A 23,279-nucleotide genomic window follows, 5' to 3' on the forward strand; every position below is an offset into this window, starting at 1 on the left:
TTTAAGTTCTGGAATGTCTTTATTAACAAACCTGCGACAGACATTGGAAGCCTAGAATCTGCCAAAATGAGGTATTCGCTAACGTTTAAGTGTGAAGAAATTCCAAGGCACCAAGAGGGCAGATTGGGGAAATAAAACTGCGGGCTGTCACAGAAGGTATAATGACATTCTTCCCAGCTCTCTTGGTGCTGTGTTGTTATACATAGCAAGTCCTCAGGGAACATGATCAGCGATGCTGCTGTGTATTACAAGTGACAGTGCCCATGACTGCACAGGCAGCTAAGGATTGAGTACAGAAGCTTAAAAAACAACAACAAAAACACCATAACTGGACTTAAAAATTCAAATGCTATCTATACCTAAGAAACCAAAACGGCTTTAAATATTACTAACTGTTAAAAACAACGAAGGTGAGTTTAAGCATAAAGTATATATTTATACCACATAAACAAATGAAAAAGTATTACATGAGGAAAAATAATGTAACAGTATAGTAGGTACCTAACATACTGGCATGCTCTTACATCTAAAACAAAAATGTAACATTTGTACTATATATATATATTTGACAAGTGTTCATTTAATTCTCTAATATAAAACATTTAAAATGTGGAGAGTACTTTTTCAAGATACAGAAAAGTTTTGCTTAGATAGGCACACCCACTATTCTTATAAAAAACATGCTTACAAAGTGAAATTCATCTGAGTACTCATTTCCAAGATGTGCAAAAGCTATGTAACTGTTACTCATATTGATACTGTCTCCCCCTTTTGCATTGCTTAAGCTCCAACACTGATTGGTATGATTTTTTTTGTCAAATCATTAATTTATGGATATTTCCCAGTTTGCCTGCCAGAGTTCCATACACAATGCAGACATTTAATGCTGAACATGTATTTAAGACCACTCAATTCTCTGATTAAAATATCATTGCTTTAATCAATCAAGTTTTCTGTTAAAAGGTATTTATGCTTTTATTTTTAAAAATCTACTTCATTAACATTTTCTTTGACGATCAGAAAAATCAAAGTAATTTGGACCATCAAACAGACAAACAGCTTAGAAGAATTTTTCTGCCTGTTTGAAAAGAACATGAATGTTAAAAGGTTGATAAGCCTAAGGATTACAAAATTGGTTTAGTGTTAAAAACAATTCAAGAATACCCAGTTAAGGTCAGAACCCATATCAACGCTATCCCCAATCTACCAATAAGAAGTTTTAAGCAGTTTTTAAAAACTATATAGGAAAAATAAAATATTAAAAGTAACATCATGGATGTGACTTGAAAGAAGCCTCTAGCACACTAGACATCTGACATCAGCATACAGAGATGTGTGCTGAGAAGCTACAACATTAAGGTATAAATTGGCAAGTTAAAGTAGAAGGGAAATGATAAGATCTAGATATTCTTGTTTTGTGATTTTCCATCAAATTACTTAAATGACTTTAAATTTTGGAATAATATTCTTTTAACTGACCAAGTGGCAACACAGGGTAGTCTTTATGGAAGGGAAGGGAAAAAAACTCTAAAATCTCTATCAAGGTCCCATTAACTTTACAAGACCCCCCAAGTTTATGTGCTACTACTGAAGAGGAAACATTAATTCGTGACACTGGCAGAACAGAATTCTAATTCTCCTTCGGAGTAGCTTTGATCTTCTGCACATTAAAAAAAACATGCTGTACCATCTACATACTATATTGTGCATTCTAAATAGTATTCTATTGTTCTAAAAGATTAGCACACTTACACAGTGCATTTCCCCCATACTCAATTTCTCCACTGTTTTTTTTGCTTAATAAAAATTCCTAAAGTCAATTACTATGAACCATTAACCTGGAAATCATTATATACAACACAGTGATTGAGTTTTTGGAGCACTGACATTTTCTAACATAAAACTTCTTGCTTTCACTTTTGCACTCCTCTAAGTCCAAGGGCCAAACTACTTAGAATGCATAATTAGAAAAAAAAATACATATCCTTTGAGCCAAGACTTTTCAAACCAAGCTTCAGCCAGGATTTTTTTTTTCCTTAATGGCTAAGTTATAAAACCCTTGAAAATAAGGGCTTATCATGGAAACATTGACAGACCCTTAATTATAGAGGTGCTAGCTGGTATCTCTATAAATGATAAACAAAAAATTACTTCATAGCTTATACTGAAGAGTTGATTCATTGCTCATTTTGTTCATTAAAAAAAAATACTCTTTGGAACTGTCATTACTCTTGTAGATAACGTAGCCTAACATCTCTTCCTGTTAAAATAAAGATATAATCATCTCTCTCTATCGCTGTGCTCAATTCATCTATCAAAATGCACTGAATTAATTACCTGATCCCTTTGTCAGTTAACACATAGCCTTATAGTCTTCTACATTCTATCTAGGGCAAATTTTCCAGCACAGAGGTTCTCGCATTTTGTTAGGAAAGTCTGGTAAGCACTGTGAGGTGGGACCTTTTAGAGTTCAAACCTTAAGACTCCCCCAGAGCGCAGCTCTTTGCATGTTGCAGGTGGTTCAGCAAACAAATGTTTGTTGAATTAATTGCATGAGATTTTCTTTTGAGCATTGTCTTCTAAGATGACAGTAAGGAAAAGCTTTTAATAAAGCCACCTTCTGTTGTGAATGTTATTTTCCTTACTGATTTCACTAGGAATTTGAGGAGCCCATGTGGGCTGGAGCTTAAAGCAGGGGAAAAAGCATTCTTTTGTTCATTCCTCTCAAATTGATCAGATTGTATTTATTTCGTATTCACGGAGTGCAGGGTGCTGATGCAGGACCTCTGTCTGGAACATCCCCCTACTCCCACTACATACCTTTGGACTGCCCCCAAACCAATTTAAACTACACATTTTAGTAATAGGCATGAAAAATAAGCCACTGGTCATGTATTCTAAATGGATACATTCAAAACTACCTTTTAAAGAATAAGTTGAAAAGTTAAAGGGAAAACATATAAAACTATATATTCATCTATCAGTCTAACATAAACATATTGTAAGTATATATAATATGTATGTATAAAAAAAGGGGCAGACAATCAAGATTTAAATAAGACTATGAAACCAGGAAATGTAGATTTCACCATAAAGAAAACTACAATAACCCTCCCAAACTATAACTACTATGTTCACTAATGTGATAAATTGTCTCATTTCTGACAGACAAAAATTAGGCTAGAGTATGTGGCAATAATTCATGTGTTTCTAAAGAAATTGTCCCATGCCCTTTAATACCTTAACGTAGAATCCTGGGTGCTATGTGACTTAGGACAGAGCTAACAGAGGAAAATACTGAATATCCAACACAGTGTTCACTCTTGGTTTGAGCTGTTCCCTCCTCCATGTCAGCGTTGAGTTCTTTTGATCAGATACATCATTTTTGGCTTGTCAGACCAGTAAGTCATGTTTTTCCACTTGCCGCAGGCAGCTGAAGAGACAACTACTTGAATAAACTACAAGCTGTGACATGTAGCATTGAACTCACAAGTCAGAGCACTTAGCTAAAATGATAGGTGAACACATAATTGGGCAAAAGGAATGGTATTCATCAGCCAAACAGGCTCATTTCCCCCAACCCCCAAAATGAACAGTAGTTGCAACAGCAATAGAAATAAAGATCAAAACAAAAGTTTTTGATTCTTCAGAGCCAACTGTAAAAGAGGTCAGCAATATATAACAGCAGCAATGAACAAGGAAGAGCAAAATATTGGGATGAAAGAACCTTGCTGGACGTTGGTTCAGCTCTAAGTAAGCCAGAAGTCTGCCACAGCGGTTTATTTGGAAAATTAAGATGCAAACGTCTCATTTCTTTAGATCCTTCACAGATGCAGAATTCAGTCTCCCTGAGGCTTCTATAACCATGTAAGAAAGCTCTCTTTATCTAGCTTGGTGGCAGCCAGAACAGATTCCATGTCATTAAGGATGTCAGAACTCAAAGCTTCTTGAAGACTTGGCATCAGTTCTTCCCCTTCTATGTTCATTCCATCTCCTTCCAGTGTCCCAAGGTCCACGTTTGTCCCTGGAATGGCTTCAAGGTAGTCTGGGAAACGGTTTTGCTGTGAAGGTATGTTGCTTTGGCTGATACTATCACCTAGTTTGGTACAAAAAAAACCCAAAGAGGTAGTCAGGTTTATTGAAAAAGTAATTACAATCATGGCTATATGCTTATCAGACAACTTCAAACAAACACATGCAGAAAGCAGCTTCAGAATACCTTCCAGTCTGGTATTCTAAATTTGTTAATAGCCCACTGAAATACACTCTCTTCCCCAATGCAAATCATTAACTAAAACCAAAATCTATGAGTAATCCCTGGAGTTCATTTTAGATTTTATAGGCATTCATTCAACCAACAAATATTTATTGAGTGCCTAATATCTGCTAGGCACCAGCAGCAGTAAGGGGGAAGGGTAGGGTAACAGGAAATAGAAAAAGAATACAAGTCCTCTAAAACCTTGTAATGTAGTAGGAGAGAAAGGCCATTCACATACATGCACAGAACATGTAAGCAATAATCCAAGAAACCAATATGGTTAAGTGTCAAAATCAGTGACAGAGAAAGCAAGGGCTAAAAAGTAGAAAAGGGAAGAAAGAAACATATAGACTAGAGTTAACAAGGAAACTCTGCAGAGAAGATAGAACTAATCTGGAACATTATTTAAATCAGCAGAGACAAGAGGGAAGGTCATTCCATGTGCAGAAGACCAACATGAGGAAAGTCCTGGAGTCAGGAGTAAACAAACTTTAGAGACAACACCATTCACCAAACATTCAATTGACAGAATGGACTAGCTTGAGTTTTAGTTTTTCTCTTCTCTGGTGTTTCCCTTTTGTAAAAGATGCTAATAAAAGTTAGTGACAGGGCCACTGAGTGAGCCATAGAAAGGTATGTTCCAGGTACTGTACTAGGCACCAGAAATATAAAAACTAAAAAAAGGAATGATCTAGACAAAGAAGATGCCTAAATAAGGATCTTCTGATATCTATTTATAGTTCTTTCTCTTTTCAAGAATCAATTCAAGTCCTGTGTCCTAATAGAGCTCTTCCCTCATTTTCCTAGTTATCAGTGCCCCTTCCCTGAAATTACCACGTATTTATTTTGAATTTACTTTTCTGGGCCCTTGACGTTTTCCCTTCTGGGTGCTCCCCAGGGGCACACGTATATATATTTAAAGGCAGTATTACTGTATAACCAGAAAACCAACCTGTATCCATTTCATCAACACTGTTCAGGAAGTCGTCTGGGGTTCTGGGTACACTATAGCTGCTCATGCTCAGCCCACTGTCTGTACTTTCGTCTCGGGAATGATAGGTGCCACTGTGAATAGGAAGGGTGGGAAGTTAACGTAGGGTATCTGAGATAGGCTTTAAAACAGAAACAAGCCTACTGAGCATCAACATCATTCTGAAAGAGGATTAGAGAAAAACTCTGCTTAGCAACTTTGGAAATATGTGTCCTCCAGACTCCAGACAATGGGCGGTGAAGTGAAATAGACAAAGGATCCTAATTGAAGCTGCCAACAAAATGAAAACCAAAATGTCCACACTCATCCCCCACCCCCAATCCTGATCCTCTTGGTCAAGCTTTGGCTCCTGGGGCAGTAGAAAGGGTTATTATTATTATTATTATTATTTTTAACATTCATATATGCCATACCAACCAGTCTTTTGCACACAGATCATTCAATTAAGTTTCCCAGTCACCTGACCAGGCCTTCACTAAGCACAATTTCTGCAGGCGAAGATAATCTGACAGGCCTAACCGCAGCCAGCTGCCATCAGAGAGAGGCCTGATCACCCTGGGGGAAGATGAGACACAGGAGCACAGACAAGAAGTCCCTAACATGGAGGTGCAGGTAGCAGTTGCTACAGGCCTGCACCAGACTTATGCTAAGTGCTCAAGACCTCTTGTGCAGAGTTGAAGTCAAAGACAAAAGCAACCCTAAGTAAAGAACCACCACTCCTTCTTGAAGGAGGCTAAAACAAGTAAGTCACTCACATGACCTTAAAGGGAAATGATAAGAAGTTGTACAGCTTAATCTCTCATTGGAGTTATTGCATCTTTTGGTTTTAAACGGAATAGAGAAGCTTCAAAAATAGGCGGGAAAAATCCCTCAGTGAATATTCCTTGAGTAGTATAGGCAAGGAAAGAGGTTTTTCTTTAGGCTAAATTCAAAAGCTTTGATAAAGTCTACAAAGGTACAGTAAACAAAGTGAAAAGATCATTACTTCTATAAACAGTGCTATCAAACAAACAAGCAGCAACTAAGACCATTTGGCTGCCTGTCCAAGCTGTGTCTGAAGCAGTATAACTGTTGATCTAGATTGTGCTGTAGAAAAAGTCTATGAACCAATGATAATTGATGTTGCTTTTAACTGTTTCTGAAGAAGAATATGGAACCCCTACCTTTCTCACAACTCTACGGATGAGCAGCCATACAATTTAGAAGAGCAAACACAAACACACACACACACTTTAAACTTTTTTCAAGAATATAGTTGAGGCACTATTCTAAGATGAAAAGCCCAGCTCTAGAATATTTTCTACAGTCATTCATGAAACTATTCTCATTTTTTAATCCTCTTTGTCCCCTGGTCTCTGAATGGAGACTCTCCTCTTACAAATAATGATAGACTTAAGTCTTATGGAAAAGTTTTTTCCTTGCCAGGTTTTAGTGATATTCACATTCTCAAACAGATCCAGTAAAATAAAATGAACCCTTGAGCTCAGCTATACCATAAAATGAAGCAGTTTGGGCAAGTGTCTAAAGACTGACTAAGCCTAATGTTTTGTCAATATACATGCTTTTGTAAAAAGCTTATTCCAAGGATTGTGAAGAAATGCCCAGAATTCTTATGCTTAATAGTTCAGAATTAGAAATGAAGTTCTTTAAATTTCCATCTCCATAAAATTTTTCCATGCCCCCCAGTTCTCTATTTCTTATTGGTGTAATGAATTGAATGCTACTTAAAGTTTTTAATTTGTTCTGTTAAAAAGAACAACCCGACCACTTCCTATTGACAGGTATCAAGGTTTCAAACTCTGAAATCACCTTTGGTTCTTCACACTTCTTCACCCCTCTCACTGACTACATCAGCCCATCGTTATTTCTTGTCAATTTTACTTTTACAATATCCATTTTTCTCTATACTTTCCACTCACACCGCCACGTTCTGGTCCTCATCACCTTTCACCTAATGCAATAACTTCCTGCTGTTCTCTCAGCAGGCACTCCTATCCCTCTAGAATGCATCCTTCGAATGACTGCCCTTATGCTCTTCCTAATGCATATCTCTGAACACAGCACTTTCAAGCTCAGAACCTTAAATCTCCCTATTGCCTACATAAAAAATACAAATTCCTTAGCTTGCCACGTCATGCCTTCTAATCTCACTCAAACAGACAGAGGCCGGTACAACCTTATTTGACAAGACTTCCCTTCACATAGTCTTTGTACATTTGAGTCAAATTGGATTATTAGCTATTCCCCTTATTTCATCATGTACTTTCCCTCCTCTGTGCATTCAAATATCCCATTCCGTAGAGCACTCAAACATCATCAGCCACTCAGGCTCTCTCTTCCTCCCTCTCAAATATATCCTATGCCTTCCTTAAAGCTTATATTGTTCCTCAACCGTCTCCTCACATAGTATTCAAGCTAGCTAGGGATTTATGGCACCATCTAACATACAATTCAGAGAATTGTCTAAACCAATCTCTTACCACTTTGCTACTTTGCACTCAAGATGATTAGTAATTGATCACTAAGTCCCTATCTCTCCCTCTCTCTTGGGCCCTTTTCCTTACTCAGAGTTTGGATCGGCCCACTTCAGGTAGTCTATTCCTGTATTTCATATATACACACAATTAGTGCCAGAACCGATATTCCAGTCCATCTCTCTCCTCGCTCTAATGCGCCCAGCTCTTTGCCACTATACTATAATGCTTTTCTCTGAGGATCTTTTCCAGCTACAATGATCCAAATCTGTGACTTTATAACTTCTGGAATATAAACTGTTAAGGTGAGGATATCCTGAATATAAGGCTCTTATAAAGTCCCTATGTACTGTTAGAGATATTCATTTAAGTAAAGGATCAGATGTATAAATTATTTTTATAGTGCTATAATAATTAATGTCCTTCTATACTTTATAATATGGAGAATATGGAAACTTAAATCTGGGTGGATAATGTACATTAGTTGACTTAGTTCTAGAAATAAACTCCTTTTTATAGTAATTAAGTGGTTGGTTCTGATAATTAATTGACTATCCCTAGATAATTTTCAAAAGAAATTAAAAATACATAAAATCACACTGGAAATTTGCCATTTTCCTCTGAATGGAAATGAAACTTTTCCATTAGACAATTATCACTTTCTATTTGGTTAAGGTTTTCTTAACGCAATAAACCAAAGGTTCAAATTAGGAATAGTTTCTTATGGTCCATACACTAAAGAAACTGGCAAGAATATAGACTTCTTTGGTACTGGAGGCAAGATGATAAACTGGAAGTGGTGGTTTGACTTTCCCTTGTTTAAATTTGAGGAGAGAAGGATATAAAAAAATGAAACAATTAAGTCTAAATGAAAGTATCATCTACACAGCAGCATACACTTTACATCTGTGATAAATGGCACAGGCAACTGATAATTCAACTAAATTCACTAATGAGAATGGCAAAGATGGATAACGCTGTTGCACTGAAAATTCCTTCAATAATTTTCAGGCAATTTATGTCTTTTACATGCAGTGAATTATTTAATACTAAGTTAAGAGCTGATAGAATTCTACATTATCCTTAGAAAAGCACAAGTCTCTAAACATTTTTTTTAAACCTTTGGTTAAGAAAAAATATTTATAAGAAAAATCAAGCTATAAAGACCAGATTATATGATCAAGTGCCAGAAATATTTCCTTAAGACCAAATAGCTATCTGAAACTCCACAGATGTTTTTAAACCTAAAAGGGTGAATTGATTCTAGTCAAATCTTGATTTAAAATGCCCTTCTAGGCAAAGAACACGACCTGTTTCAGCTTGTAGTCTAATTGCAAAAGAGTACTATGTACCAGCACTTATGTAATCTGTCCGAAACATTAGATTTGTGGTAACTAAGCAAAAAAAAAAGTATCCTTAAGCTAAGGGATTTTCAAGTCCTGCCATTAGTCTTAATGCATTTTAAAAAAAGAAGATTCCTACATTTTCTCTCCTTGAACTAAAATCCTTAGAGGACATGATCATGTCTAGAGCTAATGCAATGAAAGCTGAAAGGTTGAACATCTTTGTAAAAAATACCAGCAAATGAACCTCAAAATCCAGCCCTACCTATGTTTTGGATGCAGCTCATTTGATCACTTAGAAAGGCATTCACATGTCCTTTCATGATTCTGTAATTTTAAATAACTGTTAGTCAACAGATTAGGCACAGGCAAACATGTTCTGACTCTGAATAAGAATCCACTCTACAAGTCTGAACAGTTTACTTCCTCTCACAGGAGACAGCTTTTAATCCTCAAATTCTAGTGGACTTGCCATTTATGGAGAGATTCATTTACAGCTGCAGCTTTTGGCACATACAGATGTTCAAAATAGACTATTACAAGTATTCAGCAGAATGATCTTAAAACCATCAGTTTTTCCTAATTTTTGCTAGTGATTACTCCTACAAACCTGTTGAGAAAGGGATCAGAACTATTTGTAGTCATTGTTCTCAGTTCCTGATTCATTCCAGGAGAGGATACTGGATTCTGAGTTCCACCATCTTGTTCCATTGTTGGTAATTGGCTCCGGAGAGCAATTTCCTACAGGAGCAAAAACAAAATACTAGTCCATTGATCAACAAATACAACATTTGTAAGAAAGATTAAAAAAACAAATACCACTCCCTCACCCCCCCATTAGAATCAATGTATAAGGATAAATGTATATATAAAGATGAGACGTATTTATAATTTATAATTGAAAGCAGTAAAAGACCCCTACTAGTCAGAAGAACCAATTTTTCTAAACCAAGTTAATAAGTTTTAATTTAAATGAAATAAATGGTAAGACTGTATTCTTGAGGACATGGACTGTGCTAGTTTTCATTTTTGTGTATTTATTCCAGTAGAATGTAAGCTTAAGAGCAGGGACTATTTTGTTTTAACTTTTGCATCCCCAGAATCTATTATAATGTTTGATGCACCTTGCTGACTGAATCAATTAATATTTGTTGAAGTGAAATGAATAATGAAAGCTTATCAGAATCATATCTTATTTCTGATACTTTACCATGTAGCTTACACACACACACACACTCTCTCTCTCTTTCTTTTCTTTTACCTGAGCAAACCAAATTCTTAAATGGGCTAGAAGACAGTGTGGCATAGTAAACAGAGAGGTGGCGTTGGAGCCAGTTAAAACTTGGGTTCAAATCTCACATCTGACACATATTATCTATCTGATTCTTGGCAAATCATTTAAAGTCTTATTAAATGTTTAAGCATCAAGAACAACAATAATGACAACTAACATACATACACACACACACACATGTGTGCACGCTATACATAGCTCCTATGTGCCAGGGACTGTGCTAAGCATTTCAGAAATATTTTCTTGATTGATCCTCATAACAACCTTTCTGGGTATGTGATGTTATTATCCTCATTTTACAGATGAGGAAACTGAGGCAAATAAGAGTTCAGTGACTTAGAGTGATACAACTACTAAGTGTCGGAGGTTGAATTTGGATTTAGGTCTTCCTGATTCCAGGTCAGCATGCTGAGCTGTTTACCTGCAATGGCAGGTAATGATTTAAGAATCATAAGAAATCATTTTACTTCCCAGTCATCAGCTGGTTCTTAAAAGCTTTTTAACATTTCCTTACAGTGAAATCATGAAGCATATTTTCCCCTTTTATTGGTGAGCATAGAACAAACAACACTAATCAACTGCTTCAATCTGCTCTTCTTGAATTTCATATGAAATTCTTCTTTTGGCATTTGGAGGACCAGTATGGCATAGCAGAAAAATTCCTGCAGTGGTAACCAGGAGACTGGGGTTCTGATCTCAGAAGGACCCCATCACCAAGCATGTGACAAGTAATTTAGCCTCTCTAGGTTTTGATTTTCTCATCTATAAAATGAGGAGGTTAGACTAGGTAATCTTCAAGGTTCCTGACAATTCTAGGCATCTTATGATTCTATGCTTATGTCTGTCTTCCACAGGAGAGGGAGATACCTCATGGTTTTCAGAAGAGGAAAAAAACCCCACTGCACCCAAATATCTCCACAAGTTGAGAAGCTTAATGTATTATATAGTTGCATTTGACACAACATGTTTAGCAACTGTGCAAAAATCACCCATTCATCATAATTTACTCCTTTGACCTAAGTGTTAAGGACCTCTTAAAAAAACACCCCAATTCTTCAAGCAACTCAAAAAAGATTTTTATCTAAAAGTAAGATGCTGTTTTTAACTGGCTAGCATGGTCACCATATTTCCAGTGCAGCAAAGGCAATTATATTGCTAAAACATCCCCCCCACAGTTTTGGAAATCTGAAACATACACTTAAAAAGCTTAATGAAAAACTATCATGTTTCTCCTTAAAATACATCATATGCTAAAAACAAGTGAATATGATATAGCATTCCTGGAAAGGGAAGGTAAAAGGAATACACTGTGGGGGGATTGGGGAGGAATGGAGAGAAAATAAAGGAAAATTATCTCACATATTTGGGGTGTGCAAGTGGAAGTTTATAGATACAGGGCAAAAGGGATGCGGGGCATTTCTGACCCTTGAACTGTACTCTCATCTGAACTAGTCAAAGGGAGGTAGAATACAAAGTTGAGCACAGAAAGTACATTTCATTCAATAAAGACAGGAGGGAAAGGGAAAAGAAAGATTAAGGGAGGGATTAGTCCTAAGCAAACTCTAAGGATGTATACAATATTTTTGTTTTCTTTTTTTGGTGACAAAGAATTGGAAACTGAAGGAATGCCCTTCAGTTGGCTGAACAAACTATGGTAAATATATCTCGGAATATTGTCGTGCTATAAGAAATGATGAAGGGGTTAGGTTTAGAGAAACCTGGAAAGATTTGTATGAACTGATACAGAGTAAAGTGAGCAGAAGTAGGAGAAATATTTCTATGACAACAACATTGTAAAGGCAAACAACTTTAAAAGATTTAGGAACTCTGATCAGTGTCATGAACAACCATTGTTTCAAAAGAATCATGATGCTAACCACCTCCCAACAGAGAGGTGAAAAAGGGACTCAGAGGACAGAATAAGACATACATTTTATTGGCCAATGTGAAAATTGTATAAAGTATGGCAATTCATGGCCAAGTAGTAGTTTTAGCACATACAATGCTCCCTTAAAAAGCCTATCTATCTATCTATCTATCTGTCTGTCTGTCTGTCTGTCTGTCTGTCTGTCTGTCTGTCTATCTATCTATACTAAGGCATTATGACATAGTGAATACAGCACTGGATATGGCCTCAAGAGTGAGGTTCAAGTACAGCCTCCAATACTTCCTAGCTGTGTGACCATGGCAAATCATTCAGCCTCTTGGTTTTCTTATCTATAAAAAGGGGGTAATAATTGCTAGGCTATACAGTTGATAGGACACTGGAATGAAGCCAGAAAGATCTGAGTTCAAATGTAGCCTCAGACACTTAACAGAAGTTTGACTCTAGGCTTTTGAATGCTTTCAAGACCTAGCTACCACCATCAGCTTAACTTGTAGGCAAAGAGATCTTTACTACCTCAAATGTTTCTCAGATTAGTCAAGATTTATGAGTAAAATGGGAAAAGCCTCCTCATTTTTGCATCATTACACAAGAAAAGAGGCTAAAAATATTCACTTTATGTATGAAAAGGCAAACATGGAAAGAACTATTTGGCCTCTGAGATACAAAAACAGAGGCATGATTAAGTTTTGGCTTAAGTTCCTATAACTTGCTTGTTTCTCTATTTTTGAAAGTATGTCAAACTATTTATTCTGACTACCTTTGGGAAAACAGAAGCTTAAAACAGTTGTATTTTTAGCTCAGTTTTCTAATTTGGGGCATTATGTACAGGATAAGTCACTAGTTCCTTAGAAAAAGTTGCAATTTCAACATGAATCTCAGTTTTTATAGTTTATCTAGTTAAATCCCAAGACTTATTTACACTAGATATGAACAACGAAAAATCACATCTAAAATGTGTTTTTTAAAAGTGCAAGAATCATCTTGCTTAGAAATCTAACATACCTGAAGAAAAAAAAGGGGGGGGGAATATGGATTTCATTTATATCAATCAAATTATATTGAAGTTTAATTGAACTTAATTGAGTATCCGTCTCACATGTGAATGTCATCTTTTCTTTCTCTTGGCAAAAAGTCCATAAAGCAGCTGCCTAGGACATTTTTCCAGCACCTAACTTTCAAAAATACTCGTCTAAACCATTATTGCTGACTGTTTGGATGGATTCTCATTTATAATCCTCAGTCAGGAATGCAAAGAATTATGAGCTTACTTACAATGCAAACTCAAGATCTAACTAGACTTGCCCAGAAGCGGGGGAAATAGATCAGGTGACCTCTTTGCTTTCTTAATCTATTACTCTACATTTCATGCAAACTCTTCCAGCCTCCCTTTCTATTTGGTGGCATTAACATATACAGTACTGATAATTAAAACATAAAATGACACGCTTTAACAAATTGGTTAAAGAGTTTTTCCCCCCTCCCTTCTAAACAAACTTGTCATTTTAAGGATGTTTAAATAAAAATGTTTTAAAAGGATAATTTTTAAAGGAATGGGGGAAGGGTAGAAGCTTAAAAAAAACTTTACTCAACTCTATATTCAAGCCTAATGAGGGAAAGGACAAAGAAACTAAGCTGCTCTATGTCTATCCAATTTCCCTCTTGTTCTTCACTTTCGATTATTTGTTATTTAAACATATAGTTAAACTATTTTTCTTCTCAAATTTCTCAACACAGTCAAATATAAATGCATTTATATGAATGTAACACCAAGCAGAAACTGCAAGCAACATGAGAAATAAAGATTTGGGAATCTCTAAAAAATTTTGACTACAGCAGGTATTTATATAACACTACTCTTCTCTAGCAGTGAGATGCAGAAAAAGTGTGTATCCATTTTTGGATGAAATATGGCACGTGAAAGATTCCTTTTTTAAATGACTTATTCAAGTCAGTTTAGTTTGGTCAACCAAAACCCCAAATTTAGAGCCACTTACTAGCTCTAAAAATACATCTTTTATAAACAGTTTGTCTGATAAGTTTGTGCTGACAATTTTTAAAAATAGACAATGCCATTCCTTGTAACTGCTTAAGTCTTTGACCAGGCTCTAAAGTTGCCAAAATATTTAAATATACAAAATGCCTTGGAAAGGAACTTTTTTGATATCAGCTATGTCTACCATTTCAAATCAACTTTTGACCAGTCTATGATTCTATGATATAAATAACTAAATTTCTTTTCTTTTACCTAAGAACTATGAATACTACATTCATCAAAATTATGGTCTGAAGCCTCCAACACATTCAATCTTTTATTATTTGCTTTCTTATTTCTTTGTTTAAAGCAATAAATAAATTGCTTTGACATTTGCTCAGATTGAGACAGTGATTTTTTTGTTTTTTAAGTGATCCTTTAATAAAGCTTATAGGAATGCAAAGAAGCAAAGCTCTATATAAAGTCTTCTAAGAGAAAAAGCCACAATAGGACTTTTTACGGGGAATCTGGGATGTGTACATAATAATAAAGTTACAACAGACCAAACACTGAGATCAATGAACTGGCACTATAGCATCAGAAAACATGACATTCTCTTATAGAAAATTCCCCTATACACACATCACTTGATCACCAAAAATGAAATTTCAAGTCTTTGGTCCTTTGAAAGCTATCCAAAGATAATCTACTTTTCACTTAAGATCTGGAATTCAAAGAACTGAGAGACAATCTAGGGGGAAAAATTCAAATGGGTTCTGCCACAGCTTTCCTAGTCATTACTAACATGAAATACAATCAAGAGAAAAAAAGGCCAATTTTTTTTGCTATTTGCAAATTAAAAAAAACAAACAAACCAGCATTTGATGCAAATGTTTTCGTACTGCTTCAAACAATAATATCATTTTGCTCTCTTTAGCTTCTAATCATGGACCTCTCAACTCCTCCAACACAGAGGCTGATGGTGTAGCACAAAATCTGTCCTGACACTAATAGTAAGGTTTTCATCACATATTAAACCAATAAATGACTGAATTTAACTTAGATTCATTACTCCCAATAAGGACTTCAGTCATGCAATTTTACAAGCCACAGAATATTTATAGCAGCAGTTCCCATGAAAGTTGAAGCAGTTATTTTGCTCTGAAGACAAATTAAATCCTTCTATTTCACATTTTGTTTACCTTCAGCTCACCCTTCCTCCTTCACTGCGGTCTCAAGAGCTCCCTTTGACCACCTGCAGGTATACACACTAGAGTAGCTGTAATCTCCAGGGCAGATACGAAGATTTTAAAGAGACTTCTTAGAGATTAGTCTTGAGCTGGGTCATGATGGAAATGACAGAGAGGAGGAGGAGGAAGAGGAAGGGTACTCTGTATGGGGTGAAGCAATATAACTAAAAGTACAGGAACAAGCCCAAGTACAGAGAATATGGGGGAGGGCAAGGACACCTGCCTGACTAGAACAAAAGGCTAAATCTACGGAAGGAGTTAAAGATGATACCAGGTGGTAAGAACAGTTGATAGAGAACTTTGAATTTCAAAGGGAGGAATTTAGACTTTTGATCCAATGAAACACTGTACATTCTAAAACATACAAGAGAAGGGAGAGGAGATAGAGACAGTTTCTTAAGCTCCTGGTATAAACTAAACTTGAACTACCTTTGTCACTGTTAGTCCTAAACAGACTTACACAAGGCAGATCCAACACATCTCCTCCATAATAACAACTACTTAAATTTGGATATATTTTTTAATTCTTACAAAACTTTGTCCTTATGACAACCCTGTGAGGTGTAGTACAAGAACTATTATTCCCATTTAACTGACAAATTTAGGAAGCTCAGATATCTCAAATAGCCAGATATAGTAAAAAAAAAAAAATCAAACATCACGTTCATCTAATTCTATAAAACTACAATGATAACTTTTCTAACTTAACAAGATTTTCAGAACATGATATAAGAAATATTTTCAGAAAAGCCATAGCAACAAACAATTTAAGTGAGCTACATAATTTTCAAACAGTAGGGACAGGTTAGTCAAGACTCCACTAGTAAATGGATAAGCTGCCTTGTAGTACATTTTGGAAACAAATTTCACTACAAATGTATATCCTTAATATCTTGGAGTTCAAGACTTAATTTGTTCTTTAAGTCTGCACCTGACTCACCTAAATGAAGACAGAATGACCACTCAAGCAAGTCAAGGAAGGACACAGAAGGATATGTCTTTAAATCAAGAGTTTTCAACTTTTTCAGAATTATGACAATGGTCTTTTGTTTCATCAAGCCCCCTTCAAAACTAATACAAAATGAAGGTCTGACAGTACAATAAAATTTCTTTTCATGTGTATCTCGTGAAACCTACCTTAGTGCTTTGTACTTGTCCCTCAATCAAACTTACTCTTGTATATCCTCTTTCCAATATTTTGAAAAGTCAATCAAAGTGTTTTGCTGGCATAATTCTTGTCTCTCACCCTGAGACTAATTTTTTCCCTTTGAAATAGCAATTGCTGCTGCCAACACAGCCTTCTCTAAACAGAAATTGTTTGGTCCTTGCCAGGGTAGACAAAGGTTCATAGGATCACAGAAGGTCCTTTAGAGGTACTTAGACCTAGACCAACTGCTTCATTTTTCAAAGAAACTAAACCCAAGAGAAATTGAGCAACCTGCCCTAAGTCACACAGGTGATACACCCAGGAATCAAACCTGGGCCAGGCTAACATGCTTTTCCATTAGGGCTAGTTTCTTGTCAACTGACTGTCATAGTTAACCTGTCCCTTTTTCTGTTTGAATATTCTCTTATTTCTAGGACCCCTTGTTCAACTAGTATGGCAGCTAGTTGGTCCTTCTTTCCGGCTGGCCCAAAGATACATTGATTAAAAAACTCCGGGGGCGGCTAGGTGGCACAGTGAGTAAAGTGCCAGCCCCGAAGTCAGGAGGACCCGAGTTCGGTTCCAGCCTCAGACACTTAACACCCACACAAATAAACTAGCCATGTGACCTTGGACAAGTTACTTAACCCCAATTGCCCTCCAAAAAAATGCAACCCCCCCCCCCCCAAACTCCAAGATAAACATTTCAAACAGCAAATAACTAAAAGGTTCAGGAATTGTCAAAGGAAGGGGGAAAGTATGTTAGATCATCTAGGGATGATTAACACTAGAACTGACTGTTCACTAATTCTGACTATGTCACTGTATTTTTAGGAAATATGGGTAAATAATTCAAAAATTAAAGAAGGTTATTAAAGGAGTTAAAGAAGAGAACAGATATCAAGTAAACTCTGCCCCCACTCCATCATGCTTGCTGCAAAGGAAGATATTAAGGTGAGAAGGAAAAATTTACAAGTCAATAAAGTAATGTCAAATATAACTTTAATTTTCTTAAAGTGACTCTCTACTTGCATAATCTTCTTAGTAATCACTTTCCTCATGCCACTCACTTTTCAAAAACCTACAATGGTGCCCAGATGCCTACCAAATAAAATAGAAATCCTTTAGCTGGATAGTCAAGACTTTCTATAATCTGACTCCAATTAATCTTTCCAGTTTTTGTTCCAGTTAAACTAGGCTAGTTTCATTTGGGCATGTCATCACCCATGCCTAGTATAAATTTTCTCACTCCTCTCCTTCCCTTCTGCTGAACTCCCTCTCTTCTTTCATGGCCCAGTGTATTGTTAGTGTATTTTTGTTTAATGGAAAGATCTTTCCCATCCATTAATAATCCCATATGACCTGCCTGAGTCACATGTGGTGGGAGGAGCTTGCTTAATGGATAGAACAGGAAGGGTGGAACAGGAAGAGGCAGAGCTGGAGGAGAGCTGAGAGGAAGTTGGTCAAAGCAGTCAGAGTTGGGAGTGAGAATAGTTAGAGCTGAAGAAGAGAGAGGAAGCAGGCAGCAAGCTGTTAATGTTCGTTTGTGGGAAGGCCCTAGCAGGGGGAAGGCTTGGGGATAGCAGTGCCCCCTACATTGTTATTGAGTATAGATTTCTTTGTTGCTATGACAGGTTTGGCTTTCTGGTATTGGAATAAATGTTTTGGTTCTGTCTTCCATGTGGAAAGTCTGTAATATCTTGTGATTCAGAATTATGCCAGCATATGCATAACTTCTGTAGGCACTGTGAATATTGCATTGGCACTACACCCAGATGAGGTGCCTTTTGAAAGGCTTCTGACTCCCCTCACCCAGATCCAAGTGAATTCTTCCTCCTCAACCATCTGGTGTTTCTACATCTGACTCATTCTTTATATTTATCTTATTCTAGTTTATATCATAATTATTTGTGTGTACTGCTTCCCTCACCTGTTATTTGAAAATATCTTGGGAGAAGGACACTGTCAAATCTCTCCTTACATCTCTAGTGCCTAGGGCAGTCAAGGAAGTCATACATAACCTAGGCCTTGAAGGAAGAGGATTTTAACAAGCTGTTATATGGAAGGCATGTATTCAAGTTATGGGAAGATAGGAGGGCACAGGATGAAACTGGAAAGTAGCTTCTTTTGCTAGGTAAAGGAGAGAAATATGTGACAATTAGAAATGTCAGGCCAAGGACTTGGTATTTCATTCTACAAGCGAGCAACAGGACTTCACATAGACAACTTTTACCATGAGACCATTAAGAACATTAATAAAAAACACTGTGATAGATTAAAGATAGCTAGAAAGCTGTTACAAAACTCTAGGTTCTTAACTTATTTTGTGTCATGGACTTGTTGACAGCATGACAGAATGTCTTACAATGTTTTAAAATAAGGCAAAATATATAGAATTACAAAGCAAACTGATTTTTTATTAAAATATAGTTATCAAAATATAAAAAATACAAAATCAGGTTCATAGATCCCAAGTTAAGAACCTATGATCTAAGTAACAGGTAGTGAGGGCCTGAACTTAATAAGGTATAGTAAAAGACTAAAAATGTCTCAGATGTTTCAAGTCTGGATCACTGGAAGGATGTTAATACCATTAAAAAAAATAGGGAAATTGGGAAGATGAGCAGATTTTCGGAGAATGATGATGAAGAGTTCAGTTTCAGATACAAGGAGTTTGATCAATTAGAATATCCATTTCCTATTTCTCCTTAAGTGTTCCTTCTGGCTTTTCATTCTCTTCCCAACTACTTAATGTGGCTATATCCCCCAAAAATCTTTCCTGGGCCCTTCCTTCCATGGCAACTACCATGATTTCCAAATGCCACCTCTGCAATACACCCAGCCTTGACTTCTTTCTCTCTCTTCTGAGATACAGACCAGATTCTCCTTCTGTACTTTAGTCTCAACATGTCCAAAACTGAGCTCATTATCTTATTATTGAGCATATAGTCAGATGCTAAATTGAAGTGAATTTCTTCCTCAATATACTTTTAATCTGACTTCCCTATTTCTGTCCAATGGTACCATTTCTGACTTTTTCTTCTCCCTTACCTTTTATTTAAATCAATTACCACAGTCTAATAATTCTATCACTACATCTCTTGCTCTAAGAGTTAACTGATTTGCCTATAGTCACATAACTGATATATGGCAACCTACGTTGCCTCTAATGAGGGCTGACTTGTGATCTCATTTGAATAGGGAACTCCTAGTGAGAAAACTTGTTAACAATGTAGAATTGAATCTGTTCTGAAATTAGAGTTTTAGAGGTAAAAAACTTTCCCAGGGATATGGCCAATAAATATATATCTGTGGGGGAAATTATACCCAGTGCTTCCTAGTTGTGAGGTCACTTCTTTAACCACGTTGTCTCAGATGTAAAACTTTAAAATTTATTTTTGAAAAAAATCACACTTAAAAAAATAAAGATTAAATGCTACATCTAGGGCAGCAACATGGTACAATGAAAAGAGCATTGACCTTTGAGTTGGAGGATCTACACTCAAATTTCACCTGTGAAAATGATCTTAGAGAAGTTATTTAACCACCCTGGGACTCAGTTTCCTTGACTGCAAAATGAAGGGGTTGGATTAGACACCCCTTCTAGCTCTAGGTCCAGGATCCTCATTATAGGAATTTCAAATTAAGAGGTTCTCTGAAAGACCACTAGGGCTAGAAAAAGCAGACTATAAATGCCTTAGGTACTATGATAAACACAGCATATTTTTAAAACACTTACACACGCTCATAAACAGGTGACAATCCTATTATTGTTTCCAGTAAATCAAACATAGCTTATGCCACTAAATTTTCTACATGAGTAATTAGGAATTACCCATTCTCTCAGCTTTGCTTCTCTAATGATAAATGCTCAGGAATGGACTTGATACCTGAATACCTCTTGGAATTCACAACTCTTATAATCTCAGTATCCCCAAAGTCTATGGGAAAAAAAAAAACCCTATAATAATTATTTACATATTAGAAGGGTTGAAAATAGTTAATCATAGTTTATTTGAGATATGCAAAATTCAATTCAAATGTCTGAGTAAGGTCTTCCTTAAACAAGTATATACATTTCTGGGACATATAACTTTATTTCTAGGTTGTGATAAGATAGTTATCAAAATTCACAGAACTGCACAGTTTCAGAGTTGGAAGATACCTCACAAATCACCTTGTTGAACCTGAAAGGAAATATCCTCTACAACAGTTCAGATGAGTGGTCTCCAGGCTGAGTGAGAACCTTCTTCTTTATCACTATAGAGCATTCACTACCTGCTCCTTTCTAGCTCTGGATAGCTTTGGGATAGCTATCTTTGGATTATTTTCCTTTTATGGATTCTCACACAGCCTCTTTGCAATTTCTACTTGTTGCTCCCAGCCCTATCCTTTTGGGTCCAAAAGCCCAAGTCTAACTCTTTTTCCATGCCAGTCATTTCAGATGCTTGAAGAGAATCACCATTCCACCTGCCCCTCCATTTTCCTCTTCCTAACTTAATTTCTGTTTCCTTCAAATGAGCCTTGTGAATTCAGTCCCAAATGCTAACAAAAGACATTTTCTGTCCTCTTTTCCAATTAGTCCTTCCTTGAGAATAGACTCTCAAAAGATTTCTCCTTTCCCATGAACACCATTCATATTCATATGCAATTATCCTTCTAAATGCATCTTTAGAGATGAGGAGGAAGGCAAGAAGGTACTCAGACTGGTATGCAAGTGACATAAAAACAAACTTACTTTGGAGAAAAACCTAAGTGAACAAAAAACTAGGGAAAAAAAAACTTAGTAGGTCAGTCTTCCCAAGAAGGCTGTGCTGGTTTTTGCTGGTCTCTAGACACTTTTGAATTAAAGTTTTCTTAAAAGTGTTAAAAATTTTAGAATATTTATAACTTTAAAAAATTAAATAAGTACACTATGGGACATAAGCACAGTGTGCAAAAAAAACAAAATGTTAGAAATTTGAACAACGATCTTCTCTAAAATTCAAAATAGAAGATCAGTCAAGATCGAAGATTTTTTAAATTAAAAGACCATGGCACTCTGCTAACAGATCCATTAAGCATCTCAGCAGAATGGTGGCTCATGGGTGTGTTAACGCTGCTAATCTTCCCTGAGGATGGCTGCACTGAGCATAAGCTTTCTCTCTTGGCTATTTTAATACCTTATTTTTTTTTTCTTATGCTGAAACATCAGTTAAGAGCCTACCTGACGTTTTGGAGAATTTGCTGTGCTGGGATTGACATTCCGCAATGCCTAAGAGTAAAACATAAGACGGATAAAAATTACTTTAAGCCGCATGGATTGGCTGTGCAGGCTGATTTAACAAACACCATCCAGTCACATCTCCATAGCACAGAATTCCCATGATAGCCCAAGAGGAGACAGATTGAGGGAGGTAAAAGCCAATGGAGCCACCATATTATGAAAACTAAGAAGTTTTTATAGCATTTGAAGAAAGGACAGGGGGAAAAAAACAAAAACCTGCCTGTGATCATTAGGTACAAGAACTAAGCTGCCATTTGGTAATATTTTTATGGACTTTCTCCCCCTGAGGTTGCCATGATCATAGGATCATAGATCTAGGGTTGAAGTGGACCAGGAAGGCCTTCAAGTCAACTGCCTCATTCTACCAATGAGAAACTGAGGCACAAAATGATTAAGTGACTTGCCCAAGGTGATATAACTACTTTTTGCAGTAGAATTCGAACTCAGGCCTTTCTGACTCTTAGTTCACTGTCCTATCCACAACACCACCCTGCCTAATTTAATATTGCTGAGATTTTGTTTTTTAAATAGTTGCTGAAGGAGAACAGAAAGCATCATTGATATTTTAGTGAAAAGAAGAGTTCTTCTTCACAGAAATGTTTTGAAGACTTTATCAGATGACTTAAAACACCCTACAAATAGACTATTAGTATAAGAAAATAGTGACTATATCCCTCTTCCTCGTCCACACACCCCCTGAGGATCTAACATAGAAGGTGATAATGAAGAAAATAAAGGTGTTATCTTTAAGGAAATGAAACTATTTTTTTTTTCCAGGACCCAACACCCAGAGTAACAGCACAAAGAATAAGATTAAGAAAGATATTATAAAAGGAAGGCATTTATAATAGCAATATTTTCCCACATAAGACCCAGGCTAACCTATTGATAGCAAGATGACAGCCAGTCAATTTTTATCCCCTAAAAGTTATTTAGAAAGGAAAGCATTAATAGGATTTTCGAAGGAACATATTAAAAGACTGTTACTTTCTCAAGAACTGATATTTTACTTGACTTTTATGTTTTATGTTATGACTTTTGCTTTTCAAAGAACTCAGTCTTGTAACAATGGTTCAAAGAGTAAATCTCACATAATAGGCTTTTGATAAATATTTGTTGAAATGAACTGTACCATCCAGGACCCAGGAACTAGAAAATGAAAAACAACCAATGAAAAAGGACTGAATTATATGTTAATGAATTACTTTCTCCATCATAAAAAGATAATTATAAGCTCGGTGGCATTACCTTATAATAATGTCAGCACCATTTAATTGAAAAGTTTCTTTTCTGGAGTACTAACAGAAAATCACATTTAGAGAAATATTTAATCTTGTTAACCTGCTTCCTCTTTCTACCCTATTAACAACAGATGGAGAGAAACATTCCCCTCGAAGTG

General features: G+C 36.2%; 1 protein-coding gene across 12 annotated transcripts in view; it reads right to left on the reverse strand.

Moving 5' to 3' along the window:
* The window catches only part of YAP1 (Yes1 associated transcriptional regulator), a 147,979-nt gene continuing 124,700 nt past the window's right edge, over positions 1-23,279 (reverse strand). For 6 of the 12 annotated variants that reach the window (XM_069079985.1, XM_069079994.1, XM_069079986.1 and 3 more), the window contains 4 exons: positions 21,821-21,868; positions 9,677-9,807; positions 5,211-5,323; positions 1-4,096 (listed from right to left, as the gene is read on the reverse strand). In XM_069079985.1, coding sequence (XP_068936086.1) covers positions 3,858-4,096; positions 5,211-5,323; positions 9,677-9,807; positions 21,821-21,868 — 531 coding nt within the window. In that variant the 3' untranslated portion in view covers positions 1-3,857. The remainder of the gene's footprint in view (positions 4,097-5,210; positions 5,324-9,676; positions 9,808-21,820; positions 21,869-23,279) is intronic. The other 6 variants (XM_069079989.1, XM_069079996.1, XM_069079991.1 and 3 more) reach the window with 1 other exon arrangement.

Source organism: Petaurus breviceps, unplaced genomic scaffold, assembly GCF_028583685.1.
Source record: "Petaurus breviceps papuanus isolate PSGF00001 unplaced genomic scaffold, PetGlider_PUasm1.0 91133, whole genome shotgun sequence".
Lineage (NCBI taxonomy): Eukaryota > Metazoa > Chordata > Mammalia > Diprotodontia > Petauridae > Petaurus > Petaurus breviceps.